This window comes from Poromitra crassiceps (genome assembly GCF_964638095.1).
Source record: "Poromitra crassiceps genome assembly, chromosome: 4".
In the NCBI taxonomy this organism is placed as follows: Eukaryota; Metazoa; Chordata; class Actinopteri; order Beryciformes; family Melamphaidae; genus Poromitra; species Poromitra crassiceps.
Window position 1 is genome coordinate 21,234,549 of NC_139626.1, and position 18,038 is coordinate 21,252,586.

Below are 18,038 nucleotides of genomic sequence, written 5' to 3' on the forward strand. Positions count from 1 at the left end.
GAGAGATTCACCAATCTGTATCTCCTCTCAAGGGATTTGAGCCTGTGTGTATGCATCTGTGTGTGTGCCCACTGCCCAGGCACAATTAAGACAAATGATTACGTCCTAGGCCATTCAGGATTTCGTGGGAGACCAAGGTTAAGCCATCTGCACTGGCAAAACATGCTTACATAGTTCAATGTGTTTATTAGGGTTAATGGCTGGAATCAGGTATCTCACATCATTATTAACTAATGATTCAGTCATATAGATGTAGTAAACACGTATTACTTGTGTAATAATTACTTTTGATTATTTAGTCCATTTTAGTCGTGGTAAATGGACTCTATTTATATAGTGCTTATATCCAAAACGCTTTACAATGTGTTAGTGTAGTTCATTTTAATCAACACTATTAAAATCCCATTAATACAAGAGTACAATGCATTTCAAAATCAATGAGGATGACAGTGAAGGCACACGTCTTTCCTTAGTGATTCTTGATTGTTAAAAAACAGAGGTATGACAGTGGCAGTCAGTACCATCATAAAAAAAACAATGAATTTGATTTCTATTCCTTCATGTTGTTTTGTGTTTTTAGGTTGTGGGAAGACGTACACCATGTTGGGGACAGACAAGCAGCCGGGCATCTACGTCCGGACGCTGAACGACCTGTTTCGTGCCATCGAGGACACCAGTGACGACATGCAGTACAGCGTCTCCATGTCCTATCTGGAGGTCAGGATACTTTACGAAGGATTTTAGTGATACACCTGGCAACCTTTTGGGCAACATCCCTGGCAACAGGAAGTGAAATGAGACAGGGAGGAATATGCAAGAATTCGCCATCTAGTTGATACAAGAGTGTTGAGACAGCTCCATGTTGTCCCACAGTGTTGCTCAACATGTTGCCTAGTGCACCACAGCCACAAGGACAGCAATGACAGATTGATCTGCCGTGTTTCTGTGTGACTGTCACCGAGTGACGAGGGAAAAAATGGCGACAAGATGATCCAGTGTCTTAACATCAGATCAAATCTGTGGTTGTTAGCTCATGCCGATATCAAGTGGATACTATTGGAGTCGCATTACTTCTGCCTGCCATTTGTTGACACTTCTGAGCGGAGTAGTTGAGATGTTTGTGCTCAGCCCTGTTGAGACGCCCAGGCTCTCTGGGACAAGTTGGCACCATAGTGTAACTTAAAGGTGTACCACTGCTATCATGTCAAAGTCCCATATCTCTAGTTAAAATGCAACAAAGACATTTGGTAATTACAAAAATACATGGGTATCAACCTTGAAAATGAGATAATAATAATAATAATAATATATATATAGCGCCTTTCCAAGTGCTCAAAGCGCTTCACAGAATCATTATTCGTTCACACCATTCGTACCGGTGGTTCGAAAGCGTGGCAGCCACACATCGGCGCTCAACGGCCCCTCCGACCACCATCATTCATGTCTACATTCATACCAATCACACGAGGCAAGGAGGGTTAAGTGTCTTGCTCAAGGACACAGCGACAGCAGCTGGGAGGGAGCGGGGATCGAACCGCCAACCCTTGCGTCATTGGCCGACCCGCTCTACCTCCTGAGCTAAAGCCGCCCCGAGATGAATCTTCCTTCCAGAAAAGTCAACTTAAAAAAGTATCATAATTCAGCATGTACATGAGGTGATGTGTCTACTATACATATCACTTATCATCAGTATATAAATGGGAGCTGGGGCTCCGTCTGTTTGTCTGTCTGTCCCACTGATGACATCATCAGTGATGTCATAAAAAAAGGTCCATTGGAGTGAATGGAGATGTCCCAACTCTTCTATTATACGGCTGTGGTTAGACTGAGTTGGGTTGAATAAGTTCTGCATCTTGTAAACTGGCAGGAACAGCACAAACTGTGGCTTTAGTGTCCTAGTGCCCTGTGCCCTGTTTAGTGTCCTGTTTTAATGTCCTTCGTGTCATTGGATACAATGGGGTTGGCTCACTTGAGTCTCACTGCCAGCACTAGTTTCCGAGTCCCTCAATCAGTATCCCTTATAACTATTCACCTTATGTAGCCACGCCCATTTGTGTGGTCGTGTGACGACTTCCGGCTAGAAAAAAGAAAAAGAAAAATGCCGGCTGTTCCAATATCATCTAACTCTGAATTAACTAATACTTTAGCCAATTGTATGTAACATACCAAATAAAAGCAAACGGCAATGAATGCATGCCATGTAACTGGCTCATTAATTCTCGCATTCCAGGGAATTACGTTAACGTCTGCGGGTCTTATAGACGTAAATGGCTCGAGCTGCTCGGAGGAGAGAAAACCATCTGAAGCTTTCTTTGTTGGAGTCCAGGTATATTTTACAAGAAAGTGCTCGTCATTGTCGACGATAATGTTATCTGACCTGGCTAACAGTGGATACTCCGCTTGCTTGCTGTGTATGTACCGAGCTCAAAGTAGTAGGCTACGTTCTTTGTTTTACCCCCTGCACTGTCCGCTACAAAAACAACTCTCTTCTTCTGACGTTTTTTGTATTTCGTGCCATGACCGCTGGAAGTGTTAACACGACCCGGGAGAATTTGGCCCACCCCCGCGTCTGAACATAAGGTGAATAGGCTTACAATGAGATTTAGTGCTCATCAGTGCTATTTACAGTACTGAATAAAGTCAGATACGTGTTCATATTCAGTCATTAATTCAAAAGCCTTTTCAGGGTTATTGGCAAGCTTTCATTGGCAGTTTTCAGCGTGCACTTAGCGTGCATCGTATGATTGGTCAAATACAGGACATATTGCATCATGGGAACCTTGTCAATTGACAGCCTCATTTAGACCCTTTTTGTTTTAAGTGAGTTTTTCTGCAGCGGCTTGTCTCCTTGAAAACATTGTGAAGGAGTTCATGTAAGGAAGAATGAATCAGATTTGCTTTTTGCATGGAACAGGAAGTGAGAGAGAGAAGAAAGAAAGAAAGAGAGAGAGAGCCAGAGAAAGAAAGAAAGAAAGAAGTGATGGATAGGACCCCATTTAAATTGAGCAAACATGAAAATAACATTCAGCCTTCAACATCCAAGGAAAATGGCACAAATTACTTATTGAGACGGGGGGGTGGTGCTTTAGACTGAAATGACATTCTGTATTGTCAACGCCAAACACTGTGATTATGTTTGAAGATTGACAGTGTTATTCAGCTTGATGGTACCACTGTGGGCGGATGTGGAAATCTTGAAATGAATGTGTCAATCAGAGAGTCTGGATCTGTTACCCTGTCTTGTACAGTGATCTTCAGGGTGAATCTTGACACACATGTGACCTGCCGTGTGACGTGTTTGCTGTTTCCAGGGGGCAGTCTGCCGCCCCGCCCCGCCCCGCCACAAAGAGCTGAAATGCTATTTTACAGCCTCACCGAGCGATGCACTCATATTATGCTCCTTTTCTCATTCACATGTACAATCGCCGAAGCATACACGCACAAACGCATACAGCCAAACACAAATACGTGATACGTGAATGCACATAGTATATAGGTTTACCACTCACATGCATGTAGCAGAAAAGACGACCTTCCTCCCATGCTTTTATGTTTATTCTGGTTTTATTACCCTGCTCTTCTCACATCTATTCACCGCAATGGGAGGAGACGCCTTGTTTCAACCTTCACCTGCAACGACTGAAAGAGAGTAGAAATGAACAAGCAGACATGGGCGGGGGGGGGGGGGGGGGGGGGGGGGTCACTGAATAAATGCCCTCCTGTCAGTGTCAATAAAAGCATCCTGTCCCACAGGCTGTGGCTGGGCTCTGCTTGACAAACATTAACTGTCTGCACTTTTCCACTGGTTCCCTGTCTGTCACAAAGTGGACACTTTCCTAAATGTCACTTCCTGCATTGTGCTTTTATGTGGAGACGGTCCCCAAAACCCGCCTGAATTTTTATTTTCTGAAAGAACAGCACAGAGACACCGGCCGATGACAGCCTGTCGCCTAACAAGTCGTGTTGGGCTTTTCTAAATGAGAAGTCGCTGAAAAAATAGCTCGATGTTTTCGGAGTCTTTTCCAAACCTCGCACATACACACCCCGTCCACTTGATTCATGTCCGTCACTTCAAAAGAACTTGAAGGAATTAGACTTGTATTTAAGGATGTAGCACAGGAGGCATTTTTACCTTGATCTCATATATACAGTATGTATTATGTATGACATTATATATATTATATACTGTTATTATGATTATATGGTAAATGGTAAATGGCCTGCATTTATATAGCGCTTTTATCCAAAGCGCTTTACAGTCAGTAGGTGCATTCACCCATTCACACACCGATGGCGGCAGGTTACCATGCAGGGTGCTGGCACACCAACGGGAGCAATTTGGGGTTCAGTGTCTTGCCCAAGGACACTTCGACATGCAGACGGGAGGAGCCGGGAATCGAACCACCGACCTCTTTTATCCAAAGTGATTAGTGGACGACGCGCTCTACCTCCTGAGCTACAGCCGTTATGATATTGTTGTGGGCTACTGCATTCAGCTGACATGTATTGTATTCTAATTTAACTACTTCTTGGATCTCAAGAATAGAATAGTTGCTTGCTTCACGACAGGTGTATATGGATGCTGCTGCTTTGAGTTGATTTTTCCATTCCTACCCGTGTCTCCTTAGATCTACAATGAGATGATCCGTGACCTGCTGAACCCCTCCTCAGGTTTCCTGGACCTGAGGGAGGACTCCAAGGGAGTGATTCAGGTTGCTGGTATCACTGAGGTGTCCACCATTAATGCGCGAGAGGTGAGACACAGACCAGCTACACTAGATCACATCACATGTTTTGTCAAGTCAGATTAGGTTCATTAAATAAGCTGCATCTCAGGTCTTTGTTTTCTCACTACTGCCACTCAGTTCGACAAAGGGCATCAAACTAGTTTTCCTCCAGGTTTCCTAGGTTTCCTCCAGGGTGACTGCATTGCACAATCCCATATTAACCTGAATGCGTTTGTCAGATCATGGAGTTGCTGGTGAAGGGGAACAAGCAGCGCACCCAGGAGCCCACGGCGGCCAATCAGACGTCGTCTCGCTCGCACGCCGTGCTGCAGGTGGCCGTCAAGCAGCAGAGCCGCTGCCGGGACGTCCTGCAGGAGGTCCGCTTTGCGCGCCTCTTCATGATCGACCTCGCCGGCTCCGAGCGAGCTGCACAGGTGTGTGTGTGTGTGTGTGCGTGTGTGTGTGTGTGTGTGTGTGTGTGCGTGCGTGTACTCTGGTGCCCCCTTTCTTGGTCGCGCTGTCTCTCCACTGTGGTCGGCTCACTCACGCGATGCTTGGCAGCCATGTTTTACAACAGTCCATAAGACTGGTGATGTGTTCATGAGAGCAGTGCAGATCCAGTAAACGCCAGGAGGCCTTAATAAATGCCTCTGTATATATCTGACACTATGGAGCAGTGGCAGTGTCCAGCACGCCATTTGTTGACATTAGCCATTGCCATTGAACACACCAACTGTTTGGCAAATAAGCTCTTTGATCAGCTTACCATTATGCGAGTAGAAGAAGAGAGCTTTGAGGTGAAACTGATGTTTTTGTTACATACAAAGACTGATCATAGAGCACATTTCCCTTAATAACAAGGAGGATAGTGATCATCCATGTTGTTTTCCATTACATTTTCTATAGCATGAAGGAACAACATACCCCAAACATGCATCCTCTTAATTCCTAGCCTTTCCTAATTCTTCGTCGAAGGCCATGGAGCAGCTCCATGATTCCCAAACGGATGTGATTATTGGGCCAGTTTCATTTGATAGCACAGGCAGTTATATGGTGTTAGCCAATAGCCAGCCATGTTGTCTCTGGAGTTACGCCAGTACTGTCAAAGGGCAGTGTGGGGATGAAAGGGACTGTATCATCAAACAGTATGAGAGCAAGGAATTTGCTGTAAAAGTCTCTCTGCCTCTTTCTTATTCTCCTCACCTTCTTGCTGCTAAGCGAGGATGTTGACAATTTACTTAGTTTGTCACTCACAGTTTCCAAATGGAGAGCCCCGTTGTGCATCAGTTACGGTGATGAGTTACGGTGGTGATCAGTTATGATGAATGGCTCACCGTTATCATCCATGTTAACGCTGTCACGTCCCTGCGCACCACGAGAACAGCATTCATTGGGTGAGAGCACTTATTTACCATGGAGACTGCTTGAAAGGTTAACCAGCCATACTCTTCTATTGATGTATAGCGCATATGGCCTCCATTTTGAAAAGAGCAGGACAGAGAGTGGTTTATCACTCGAGGACAGTGCTGCTGCTGCTTAAGAGGAGGAATGCATGCAGTTAGTGAAACGTGTTTTTCTCTAATTGAAAGGGGTGTTGACTGATTAATTCAGCCGATGAAAGGCAGGGTGTAAACGCCATCTGCTGGCCAAGAGTGGAAGAGTCTCAGTTCATAAACACCCAGTATGGAGAAATAAATGTGAGAGCTTTCTTTCTTTCTTTCTTTCTTTCTTTCTTTCTTTCTTTCTTTCTTTCTTTCTTTCTTTCTTTCTTTCTCTCAGACTCAGAACAGGGGTCAGCGGTTGAAAGAGGGAGCCCATATCAACCGCTCCCTCCTCGCTTTGGGCAACTGCATCAACGCCTTGAGTGAAAAACATGGCAACAAATATGTCAACTACCGAGACAGCAAGCTGACTCGCCTGCTGAAGGTAAGGCAGTTAATGAAGGAGCAACTTCCCCACTATCGACTTATGCATTACATGGATTTATCTTCACTGATGTGTTTGGTTGACAGGACTCCTTGGGCGGGAACAGCCGTACGGTCATGATAGCCCACATTAGCCCCGCCTCCCTGGCTTTCGAGGAGTCTCGTAACACGCTGACGTATGCGGACCGTGCCAAAAGCATTCGTACACGGGTGAGCTGAACACGTTGGAAAAAAGTGATACAGTTTGGTAGAATATTGTTAGATTTCGTTCACATAGCTCTGAAAGAACGAGAGTGGTCTGGAGACCCACAGTCAGCAGTTTCAGAATCATGGTTCTAATAATAAAACAGATCCAGGTACAGCAATAGCATTTCCTTTTTGTGTCTCGGTTCTCCTGTTTACAGTTAGGAAATATCCGTTTCGGCATGACATTTGAGAGGTCAGAGGATGGTGTAAATATTGGCTGACTACTTGCTCTTTGTGTCTCTCTCTCTCTAATGTGTGCTCCAGGTAAAGAAGAACCTGATAAATGTGTCGTACCACATCGCTCAGTACACCAGCATCATCTCAGACCTGCGCTGTGAGATCCAGCGGCTTAAGAAGAAGATCGCCGATCAGGCGGCCCGCCAGCCCAACTCAGACAGGGCTGACATCCGCCATGTCCAGGGTACTGCCTAGCCCCGCCTCCTCCAGTACACTTCCTTTTAGTCCCTCCTTTTGGCCCAGTTTATTGGTCAAAGACTAGCGCTCCGTTTAGGAATGACCTAGTTCCCTCTGAAATGCACTCCTCCTTGTTATAGACATGGGCACCTTACTTAAATGTAAATACAACTGAACAAGGATGGGGGAGGGGGCAAAATCATTATACAGTATATTAAATACACCATTATAGAGTATTTGGTTTGTATAGCAGCCTACTGTGATGCTTGATTCATTTTTGGGAAACTAACATAATTGACAGGCTAGACTGCACAAAATGACAAATACCGTTACATGAAAACATTATGAATCCATTTTGGATATCATAGTTCTTTTATATTCTCTAACATTATCTTTTTGCTTTGGCATCCTACCTGTTGTGCTGACACTGGAGGACAAGAGGCTTTCATCTTCAATCTGTTGAAGACATGTCACTTCAGCTTTGCTAGATAGCTTTACCTTTAGCCAGCCTGCTTACTCAGATAGCTAGCGAAATAAGTGTAGGTCACATCACTTTTTGCCTTCCACCTCTGGTGAACATACAGTTAAAGGTCTTCATAGGAAAACACACCTGTGCTTTTTTTCTTTGTCCACAAATGCAATGCTAGCTGTCGTTTCATATGGGTTTGTTGTTGTTGTGGTTTTGGCCTCTTTATTCAAATGGCAATGTATTTTGCAATTGGCAATTCAAAGTGCAATTTGATCACGCAATTTGAAAATGCATTTGCAATTGGCAATGCTATATGCAAAGTGGCACTGCTATATGCAAAGTGGCAATGCTATATGCAAAGTGGCAATGCTATATGCAAAGTGGAAGTGCAATCCTTGATTCAGTTTGACTTTTTTGATTAAAATTTAAATTGAAAGCTCAATCAATTGCAGTTCATATTGCCATGGTTTTTTGGCCTCTATTCAACTGGCAATGCATTTTGGCATTGGCAATTCAATATGCCTGTGAAACAGCGCCCCCAGTCTAATTACCACTACCTTTTGGTGTCAAAATTCAAATGGAAATGCAATCTGTCACTACTCCTTATCTCATGAACATGTGCCTGTCTTTGACTGATTGTATATGCATGTGTGTGTGCTTGCCTGCCTGCATTCGGATTGTGCAAACACTGCATCCGGTACATAATTGCTCCACTCATCCCTCTTGGCTGTTTCTGCTCGTCTTTCCCCTCTGGTAGCGGAGGTCCAGGCTCACTCCAGCCAGCAGAGCCGGGCTGAGATGGACCAGCTGAGGGAGCAGCTCCTGGAGGCCTTCCGTCAGCAGATGGAGATCAGGAAGAGCCTGATGGAGCTGGAGAACAGCAACATGGAGATCCAGATGGACACCTCCAAACACCTGCTAACCATTGCAGAGTCAGTGTTTCAACTTAATGCCCTTTCCTCCTCTCAACTGATAAGATCTAGTGCAGTGGTTTCCTACCTAATGTTCTGGAACCCCACATAGCGTGGGCAAGTGAAGCCTCAGACAAATTACTAAATTTTACATACAAACAATATTTTAAAGATCTGGAAATCAAGAGAAAAAAATTGCAGGCTCTGTAGTCCAGTCATCTTCACATCACAGAACCACAGAATGCAGATGATCCTTCCGAAAAAAGGTTGATTCACCTCCACACTCCAAACATTCTTAACCTCTCACTCTCATCAGACATTGAGAACTGTTTCTGTAGATGCAAACATACATAGCAATGCTATGATAGCATATCACACTGTATGCTTTGAAATAGCTGTGACAGATACAATTAACAGTGGTGTCATATCTGTAAAGCATAAACAGGATGACATAATGATCGCTGACAATTAAAATGTCGATGTTTTATTCTCGTAGCTGGGAGCAGGAGCGGAGCAGGCGCAGGAGGAAGTGGCGTTCAGAAAGGAGGAAGGAAAGCATGAATAAGGACGAGAGCGAGAAGGACTCGGACTCTCCGGAGTCTCCACCGGACAGCACGGAGACCCAGGAGGTGGCCATGGCCCGAGAACACCTGGTCACACTCATGGCCGAACAGAAGAAGATCCGGAAACAGAAGGTAGGCCCCCCACATCCGTCTCGAGGGAGTCAAGCAACAACGTACAAACACACCCACAAGCCAGAACACAAACTGATCAAAACGTTTCACCCATGTTTTTTTCTCTAGAATACCTGCAAGAGATACTTGCTTCCAATGCTTCAATAACACTTTGATGCTTGGTGATGATTTTATAGCTCTTTATATAAACTTGACAATATGGAGGGGGCATTTAATGTACACACGCGTACACACACACGAATAAACACACAAATAGCAGAATAGACCTTTTTTGTCTATTTTATTATAGAGGCATGGTGAGATTAAATCACTGTTTTGACAGATAGGCAAGAGAATGTGCAGACACCTTTGATCCTAATAGTATGTGCTTCAACCTATGGTGAAAATGCAAATAGGAAACACTATCATATCAACCCTTGTTCTCGTGCCCTTTCACCCTCCCAGGCATTGCTGGAGCGGCGGTTTGTGGAGCTGCGAGAGCGGGCGCGGCGCCTGGAGGAGCTGCTGCCCCGCAGGGTGAGCTCCGACGAGCAGCGCGAGGTGCTGGGTCTCCTCTGCAAGGTCCACGAGCTGGAGATCGAGAATGCGGAGATGCAGTCCCACGCCCTGCTCAAGGACAACGTCATCCGCCAGAAGAACTTTGTGGTGCAGCGCTTCGAGCACCACCGGCACCTGTGTGATGAAATCATTCAGCAGCAGAGGCAGTTGATCGATGGTGCGTCCACCAGCATTTACTCCAGAAATTGTGTGGTGGCCTGCAAAAACCCTTCACATGGTGAAAGAAAATTGACATTTTTTGATATTTCCGTTAATTAGAAACTCCCCCTATCCTATATACTGTATATATAACTTGTGAATGACTGCGATAGCTCTCTCAGATCAAAGGTTAGGAGTATTTTCATCTGTTATGTCGTGTCTCAAAGTGAAACGTGAGAAAAATAGCTTTAAACATTTCACATTTTATTTTCTACAGTGGCATTCCACCAAAACCATAAATATAAATACTTCCTCTTTTGTTTTATGAAAATAATTATTCACCATGATGTACTATGGACATGAAATTAACCAAATCACTCATAAATATAAACACTTTACACCACACTTATTGTCTAGTAGTTACTGTAAATTTTGGCTGTCTAAATGTACCCTTTTGCCTTGCCTGTTTTAATTTGTATGCCCATTTTAACCTGTATACCTTTCTGTTTTTCCTGTATGTGAGTACTTTGAGAGCAAAGCAAACCTGAGTCAAATTCCTTGTATGTGTACATACTTGTATGTGTACATACTGTACTTGTATACTTGTATGTGTACATACTTGGCCAATAAAGCTGATTCTTCTGATTCTAAATCTCAAAATACCTGCAAAACTAATTTTCAACCTACTTTGGCTCATTGTTAACAATGTGTCGCAGCGACATGTGAAGAGTTTTCCCAGACCACTACGCCCAGTCAAAAAGACTCCATTATCAATGATTATACCATGGTCTGGGTGAATACTCGATTCTGATTGGCTGCAGGGTGTCCATTAAAAAGTGATAATATACAGTTGGTAAAGTCGTTCAGCCAAATGGTCTGTTCACCATTCATATCAATGCGCCATAGTTTCAACAGTGTTATCAAAAGAGCAGTTTGAGCTCTATACCCCCGTTAAGGGTTAATATGACACTTTTATAAGTTGAGAAAAAAAATTAGTCGGTCAAAGTAAGTATTTAAATCACCCCTGTGTGGTCAGTTTATCAAAAATAACTTTTATTTACAATTTTGATTTTCGTTTCGGAGATTTCCTCACCTGACAGAAGCCGGCTCTGAGCCATTAAGTGACGCGCGTGCCTCTGCAAGCTGAGCGGGGGCGAGCTATAAGCGGGTTAATGCACTTCGACGTGTCCATTATCACTTTTTAAGGGACTTCGCGGAAGCAACCGGTCCTCGGCTGGCGCCTCGGACTGCTTCACGCGTCATCCCTTAAAAAGTGATAATGGACACCTCGTCGTGCATTACGTCGTGCTTACTTAAACTCACTTGCTATATAGGTGCTTTGCAGAGGCACACCAGTTTAGATGTTTGTCTCTTCTTCTCTTTAGTCTGGCTAACTTAACTGTATGTTATGTGTGCCTGTTCCAGACCACAGTCTGCTAGTTCCTCCCCACCTCCAGGAGCTGTATGATATGTACATGAGGGAGCTGGATGAGAGAAACCTGGACAGAGCCATGGCCCTGGATAAGGTGACCATTGGACGCACCATCAAGGTAGCACTGAATAACAACACTTATACATGTATAAAGCCATACCCTTGTGGTGTCATACTAACAAACTAATTTATACCAACATATTAATTAAATGGGATATGCAATATTGAAATTGATTTATCTGCAGTCACACCCACACACAAATCTGATGTTCAAGCATGTCTCTTGCTCTGCATTCGGTGTGTCCAGGAGGTGTCTCTACCCAAGATTACCCTGCCCAGCCGGGGTCGTGACCCCCTGCTGGACGTGGACTCAGACCAGGAGAGCGTGCGCAACATGGTCTCCGATAACAGACGAGGCCAGGCCAAAGCCCGCAGACACACCCTGCCCCCCATCCTACCTGAGCCTGAGGGGTAAGAAAACATCAGCTTCATAAGATAGCATAACATGTCACCTTAACACACTAACTTACAACATGACTGTAAAGAACATAACAAAGAACCTCATTAAAGAACATAACATAACTGGGGGAACAAATCTAAAGAATGAATTGATTGAACTTTCTCATGTTTGTTCACTCTCTTTCCCAGGGACAGGGACAATAACAGAGTTTTTAAGAGCAGCCCTCATGCCAGGCAGATGAAAAACCTGGTTGTAATGACCCCACCGCCCATCCACATCAATGGACACGGCAACAGAGAGGTGAGAACAGAAGGGAAAGCATCAGCTTGCTTCAGGCACTGATCTCACACTGAGACAAGGTGTGAAGGTTAAAAAGCCTTTATTTTCTAGGGCATAATAAGGTTCAAATTAACACCGCCGACTGGTTTCAGCCTCACAGGGCCTTCTTCAGGGCGTGTAAGAAAGATCAGGAGTGAAGAGCAGTGATTTCCTAGATAAGCAATTAGCCAATTGGTGGCCAGGTGAAAGCAGTGAAACTAAATTACATTCGCATATTTTCAATAAGTCACATGAAGAGAGTTATCAAACCTATAACGCTCAGGCTTAAAGAAACAAAACAACATCACAAAAAAGGTCTAAAATCAATTTCCTCATTGAGGCCAGGATATACACAAGCATTTAGCTGGAAAATCCAGTAGGTTTCTCTCTGTAGTCATTTGTTTAGGCGAGGGAGGTGAGAACAGTTCTGATAGGCAGTGTTGGTTCATTTCAATTCACTAGCTACCCTTTAGAAGAGTCTCACATGCTGTGGAATAATGCCGTGTAGTCAAGTGTTGCTATTCACTTTGAGTCCGCAAGTTAATTAAATTCAAGTGATATTCCACTCTGGTAGAACATTTTCATTTTCAGCCCACGGCCCCTGCATGCACCTGCATAGAATCAACTCCTCCAAAATTAGCTGCCTTAAGCATTCCCTCTCATCTCTGGCATTAGCTCTTCATATCAAAAACTGCAAACCAGCAGAATTACCTCTTAAATTATTAGATCTGGGACACAGCCTGAAATAATATTACCGTGGTCTAATTTTACTTCCCTTCAAATGTGTCAGAAGTGTGATTTATAGACAAGAAGAAAGGAAGAAGAGGCTATGTGTGCTAGAACGGAAATACCCTAAAAAGCAAAAATGCACATTGTGGAAGCAAAATGCGATGAAAGTACAGTATGATTGAAATGTGTCCTCCTCTGTGTCTCATGCGTGCAGCTGCAGCCACTGGCTGAGCTGCTGAACTACAGCCACCTCAGCCACAGTATCAGCAGCCAGCTGGACTCGTCCCCCGAGAGCAGTGAGGCAGGTGCTGATGTCCCCCTCTCACGCAAGGGTAAGACATCCCACTGTTCCCCTGACCCAGCAGCAACCCTCTTGACCGGGTGGGGGTCAAGGGATGTTTGGGCTGGTGTGGGTGCAGTCAACATTATATTTTTTCAAGGTTCTTTTCGTTCCGTTTTCTTAAATGTGTCATATAGGCTAATGGTAGTCTTGTCCTAGCCTGGGTGAACCCAGCCCCCAGTGACCTGCTCTCAGGCTCACCCTGCTTACAGTCACAAGGTGTGCTTGTGACTGGGAACTGTGAGAGCAGGTCACGTGGGGGCTGGGTTTACCTAGGCTAGTCTTGTCCATGGTGTTTCCCTGCCTTTTACCCAATGTATGCTGGGATAGGCTCCAGTCCCCACTGCCCTGAATAGGAACAACATAAACATGAACTTCTCCTCTTGGCTCCACAGAGAGGCAGCAGATCCTAAAGGGGGTCCAGAACATTGCGGTGAAGGCAGCCCGCCGACGCTCCAAAGCCCTGGAGGTCGATGCCTTGCGGCTGCCCCCTCCCCCTTCCCCCCTGGACCCCAAGAAGCAGAAGAGCAGCCTCTCAATGAGCGAGGCGCCCCCCAGAGGCCCGGCCCTGCGGCAAGGCAGGCAGCCCAGCCCCGAGCTCCGGAACGCCACCTCGGACGACAACCTGTCCAGCAGCACCGGGGAGGGGCCCGGTCTGCAGGGGACCTGGACGCGCCCGCGCAACCGCCAGCTCGCCACCAAGAACCAGACGCCCCGTGAGCCGGTCTTTGAGGCTCGCCGCAGGAAGAGGCGCTCTCGCTCTTTCGAGGTCACTGGTCAAGCAGTGAGTACTTTCCATTTGCTGCCTGTGTTATTATGACACCATTTCAAAGCCTCTTTGGGTGTTTGAGAAGGTGCGATACAATAATTGTGCAACATGTTTCCACAATACCCACTGTTTCCCCCTCACAGCTGCCTCAAACCAAGATGACCATGGCCCAGAGGTTCCGTCCCCTGGACAGCACATCAGACCCCCACATCAACGGTCACCCCCAGGCCCCCCTGCTCCGCCCCCAGTACAGGGGGGTCCCTCCTCTCACCAAAGTCAGGGCACCCCACAGCCAGCAAGGAGGTAAATCAGCATACCGACTTGTAGAGTTAGCCAGCATTGCCTTGTCATGGTAGAGTGGATTTTTTTTTACACCTTTTCTCTCCCACAACCACCACAGGCTCGACCACTGAGTCCGCCACGCCCAACCTGAACAACCTGAAACGAGTGTCCCAGTTGCGGCAGCCGCAGCCCCTCCTCTACATCACCACCACCGGCACCGGGGGCCAGCGCACACGCAGGCACTGAAGAGTCACCCTGGTTTGCCCTCCACCCACCCAACACCAGCACTTACCAGCTAAGCCTGGAAAAAGACGCTATCCTCACTGGAGAGCTAAGAGCACCCAAACCCACCCCAAGCCCCATACACCGGACCCCTGACCCTTCCGTCTCAGACATTAGGAGACTAACTAGATGCCAGCTGGATACCTCCACACAGGCCTACTGTACTTTGTGTTTTGTTCTGAACACTGACACCTCCCACGGCACCGGGAGGCTCTAAGACCCACAGCCTGCAGGCGCCAAAGACGACGCACAGGTTCTGTTACGTGTTTTGGCTTTAGCTTGCTCCTGTTGAATTACTTGCATTACTGTCAAGGACTATATATTGAGTTTGCTCAAATTCAGTGCAAAAAGCCGTTACATGGAACTACTGGATGGATTTCTAGATCTTTTAACTGTGATAATATGTCGGTGTCATTGCTTTTATGGGGATCAGCCTAACACTGTTGTTGACGGGATCTAATTGGCCGGTGTGTTTTCCGGGGTAAGACTGGCCTTATTGGACAAGGGCTAAGAAGATAGCAACAAGGATATTAGTCTGATAGCTGATTCAATTCTGCATAATGAAGAATAGTCTGCTGTCAAAATGCTTCTGCATCGATCGATATGTGTTATTACTGTACAGTGAGGTTTGGTCTCAGTATGAAGATTACACAATGACACTGTTGACACTTGATCTTGATTGTTGTGCACTTCTGTACTCAAACCCTATGTTGATATATTCTCATGCCTTTTTCTCTCCCCAACATGACTGTTAAATGTCATGCTTCTGTGTTACATGTGCTTATCCCAGGCACTGAGCATATAGCACTGCTTTCCCAAATTAGTCTGCTGTATTTTTGATGAATTATTTAACTGTTGCCTTTTATTTTATGTTACCAAATTGTTATCATTTACATTGTTTTCATAATTACAAGTTTCTATGCTTTATTTTGTACTTTATTTTTTATTTGTACCCAAATAAATAATGAAATAACTGGACTGTTGTTTTTCTTCTAGTCTTTGTTTATTGCCTGTCTTATTGCAGCCAAATATTTGTCAGTATGCGAGAGCAGGGGCGGTTCTAGGCCGTTTTTGGCCCACCCAAAAATAGTCTCAGCCCACCCAAAAAAATAGAGGCAAAAAACTTTTTTTTTTTTTTTTTTTTTTTTTTTTTATCCCTCTCCAAATCCATGGTGGTCATTAGTAGCAGTTTCTGACTACACTCAATGCGCTGTGTGCATGTTTCCCCCCCCCCTCTATGTTCTTAGGGTGGGCTGAGACAAAAATTTGGGGGGGTTCAGCCCACCCGAAAAGTTTCTAGAACCGCGGCTGCGCAGGCGCTCCCTCCTCCATCTATCTGCCTAATCCCACATCACTTCACACAGGTCACACACACAGTACAGCAGCGAAGTGGTCCGCCACAGTCCACACAATCGTTCTCCCCACTCATGATCAATGAAACTGAGGTGAGCATTGAGCAGTCAGAGTCGTTAGTAGTTACTTAATTAGCGCATATTGATATGCAAATTAGCACGTAACGTTGTCGTAGGCTAAACAAAAGAACTTGTCGCTGTGCCTGCCAGACAAACAGGTGGACTGGAGGAAGGTAGGTAGGCCATGGCCCCAGCCAGCCATGTCATGCTAGCTCGCAGTAAGCGGGTGTAAATGGATGTGATGTTTTTTGAGAAACATGGGCATATAATAAGTGACAAACATTTTCAAACGGGTCCCTTGTTCTCTGAATGAAATTAAGCCCTTCAGAATCGCAAGTGGCTGCTTTACACAGCCTGTCTGATGTGATGATGACGATAGCTTAACATGCGTGCATGGCATCACTTATGTTTTGCTGTGATGTTAGTTCAGTATCTCAATAAAAGTTCTTACAGGCTTGTTATTTCCCTCTAAGGCAGGGATGTCAGAGATACGGCCCGCGGGCCGGATCCGGCCCACGGGCAGGTTTCATCCGGCCCGCGAGATGTTTTGGAATATTCAAAAAAATATATATATATATTATTATTATTATTAAATTCGCACCCCATTATCATGAACTACGTGTGGCTAATAAGCAAGCTAAGAGTTCATTCATAAGTTAATTAACCTGCACTACAAGGAAGTATGTCAGTAGGTCATCAGGTGTAAACAAAGCCGCCATGATGCCACGCTGGAATTGAATCGCGCATTCAGCTACCTACCAAAAAACAAAAGAATCAACAAGATCAGGCGCGGACTGCATAATCGGGCACGTCGGGCAAATGCCCGGTGGCCTGGCCTGGCCTGGCCTGGCCTGGAAAAAAAAAAAAAAAAAAAATTGTGCCCGCAGTCAGGCCACTCACTGAACAGCAGGCCAGGCGCCGCCTACTGGTTTACTAGTGGTTTTATTACTTTATTCAGGATTAAAGTGGGTGCATCTCATTGTAAAATTGGACTTGGCCCAAATTGGGCTTCAAACGGCCCAAATTGGGCTTCAAACGGCCCAATTCTGGCTTTAAACGACCCAAATTGAGCTTTAAACGGCCCAAATTTTTCTGACGCCGGCACGCGCGTCGGCCCGTATCGGCCTGGCCTGCTTGGTATCTAATGCCCGGCCTGAATTATGATCCCAGTCCGCCCCTGAACAAGATGCTGTCGAAAAAGAGAAAGGTTGACACGGAATGCAGGCAGTTTCAAGAGAAATGGAAAGAGCAGTATTTCTTTTGTGAAGTAAATGGGTAAATGAGTCGAATTGATTTTAGTAAAAAAAAAATCCGGCCCCCATGAGGTCTCAGTTGAACAAATCCGGCCCTCTACCTAATATGAGTCTGACACCCCTGCTCTAAGGGAGTGCAAGGCAGATATTTAAACAGCCTTGTTTGTGTACAGTACCAGTGGCATGGGAGTAATAAAAAGGGATTAAGGACCAGGACCCCTGGTGGTCAGTAAGATGGGCTGGTTGAGCCAATGTTAAAATAATCTTTATTTATTATTTATTTTTGCTTTAAAACTATTTTTTAATTTTCTGCTTAAAGTTCATGAAAAAAGTGGCATTCTTGTTTTTTCACACAATAATTTCATAATACCATTTGTAATGCCACCGTTGTAGTGCTGTTGTTCAAAATTAAAGTACATTTTCTCAGATTTATTGGTGTCTTTCTAGTCACACAATTTAATAGTCAGTGTTTCCCATACACTGATCTATTTGTGGTGGTACACCCTACATAGATTTTGACCCCCACAAATACTGCCACATATTAATTTCAACTAGTTGACTGCAAACTCCTGCTTTAGTGCTTACAGTATATTATTATCTTGTCGGAATATTATTTCAGCCAATAAGTTAGGAAGTTCCCTTTTGATTTAATTTTACTTTTGTTTTGCCTACAAAGCA

The 18,038-nt window shown here is 45.0% G+C and overlaps 1 protein-coding gene across 1 annotated transcript in view; it reads left to right on the plus strand.

Moving 5' to 3' along the window:
* kif19 (kinesin family member 19) overlaps nucleotides 1-14,666 on the plus strand; it is a gene marked incomplete at its 5' end in the record, with an annotated part of 44,695 nt that extends 30,029 nt beyond the window's left edge. The window contains 16 exons of the mRNA XM_083636177.1: nucleotides 581-717; nucleotides 4,629-4,754; nucleotides 4,967-5,161; nucleotides 6,507-6,653; nucleotides 6,740-6,862; nucleotides 7,163-7,319; nucleotides 8,539-8,713; nucleotides 9,189-9,387; nucleotides 9,832-10,102; nucleotides 11,509-11,633; nucleotides 11,823-11,986; nucleotides 12,170-12,275; nucleotides 13,237-13,354; nucleotides 13,758-14,146; nucleotides 14,275-14,434; nucleotides 14,532-14,666. Of these exons, the coding sequence (XP_083492303.1) occupies nucleotides 581-717; nucleotides 4,629-4,754; nucleotides 4,967-5,161; nucleotides 6,507-6,653; nucleotides 6,740-6,862; nucleotides 7,163-7,319; nucleotides 8,539-8,713; nucleotides 9,189-9,387; nucleotides 9,832-10,102; nucleotides 11,509-11,633; nucleotides 11,823-11,986; nucleotides 12,170-12,275; nucleotides 13,237-13,354; nucleotides 13,758-14,146; nucleotides 14,275-14,434; nucleotides 14,532-14,659 (2,720 nt within the window). The 3' untranslated portion in view covers nucleotides 14,660-14,666. The remainder of the gene's footprint in view (nucleotides 1-580; nucleotides 718-4,628; nucleotides 4,755-4,966; nucleotides 5,162-6,506; nucleotides 6,654-6,739; nucleotides 6,863-7,162; nucleotides 7,320-8,538; nucleotides 8,714-9,188; nucleotides 9,388-9,831; nucleotides 10,103-11,508; nucleotides 11,634-11,822; nucleotides 11,987-12,169; nucleotides 12,276-13,236; nucleotides 13,355-13,757; nucleotides 14,147-14,274; nucleotides 14,435-14,531) is intronic.
* Between the last annotated feature and the right edge of the window lie 3,372 nt (nucleotides 14,667-18,038).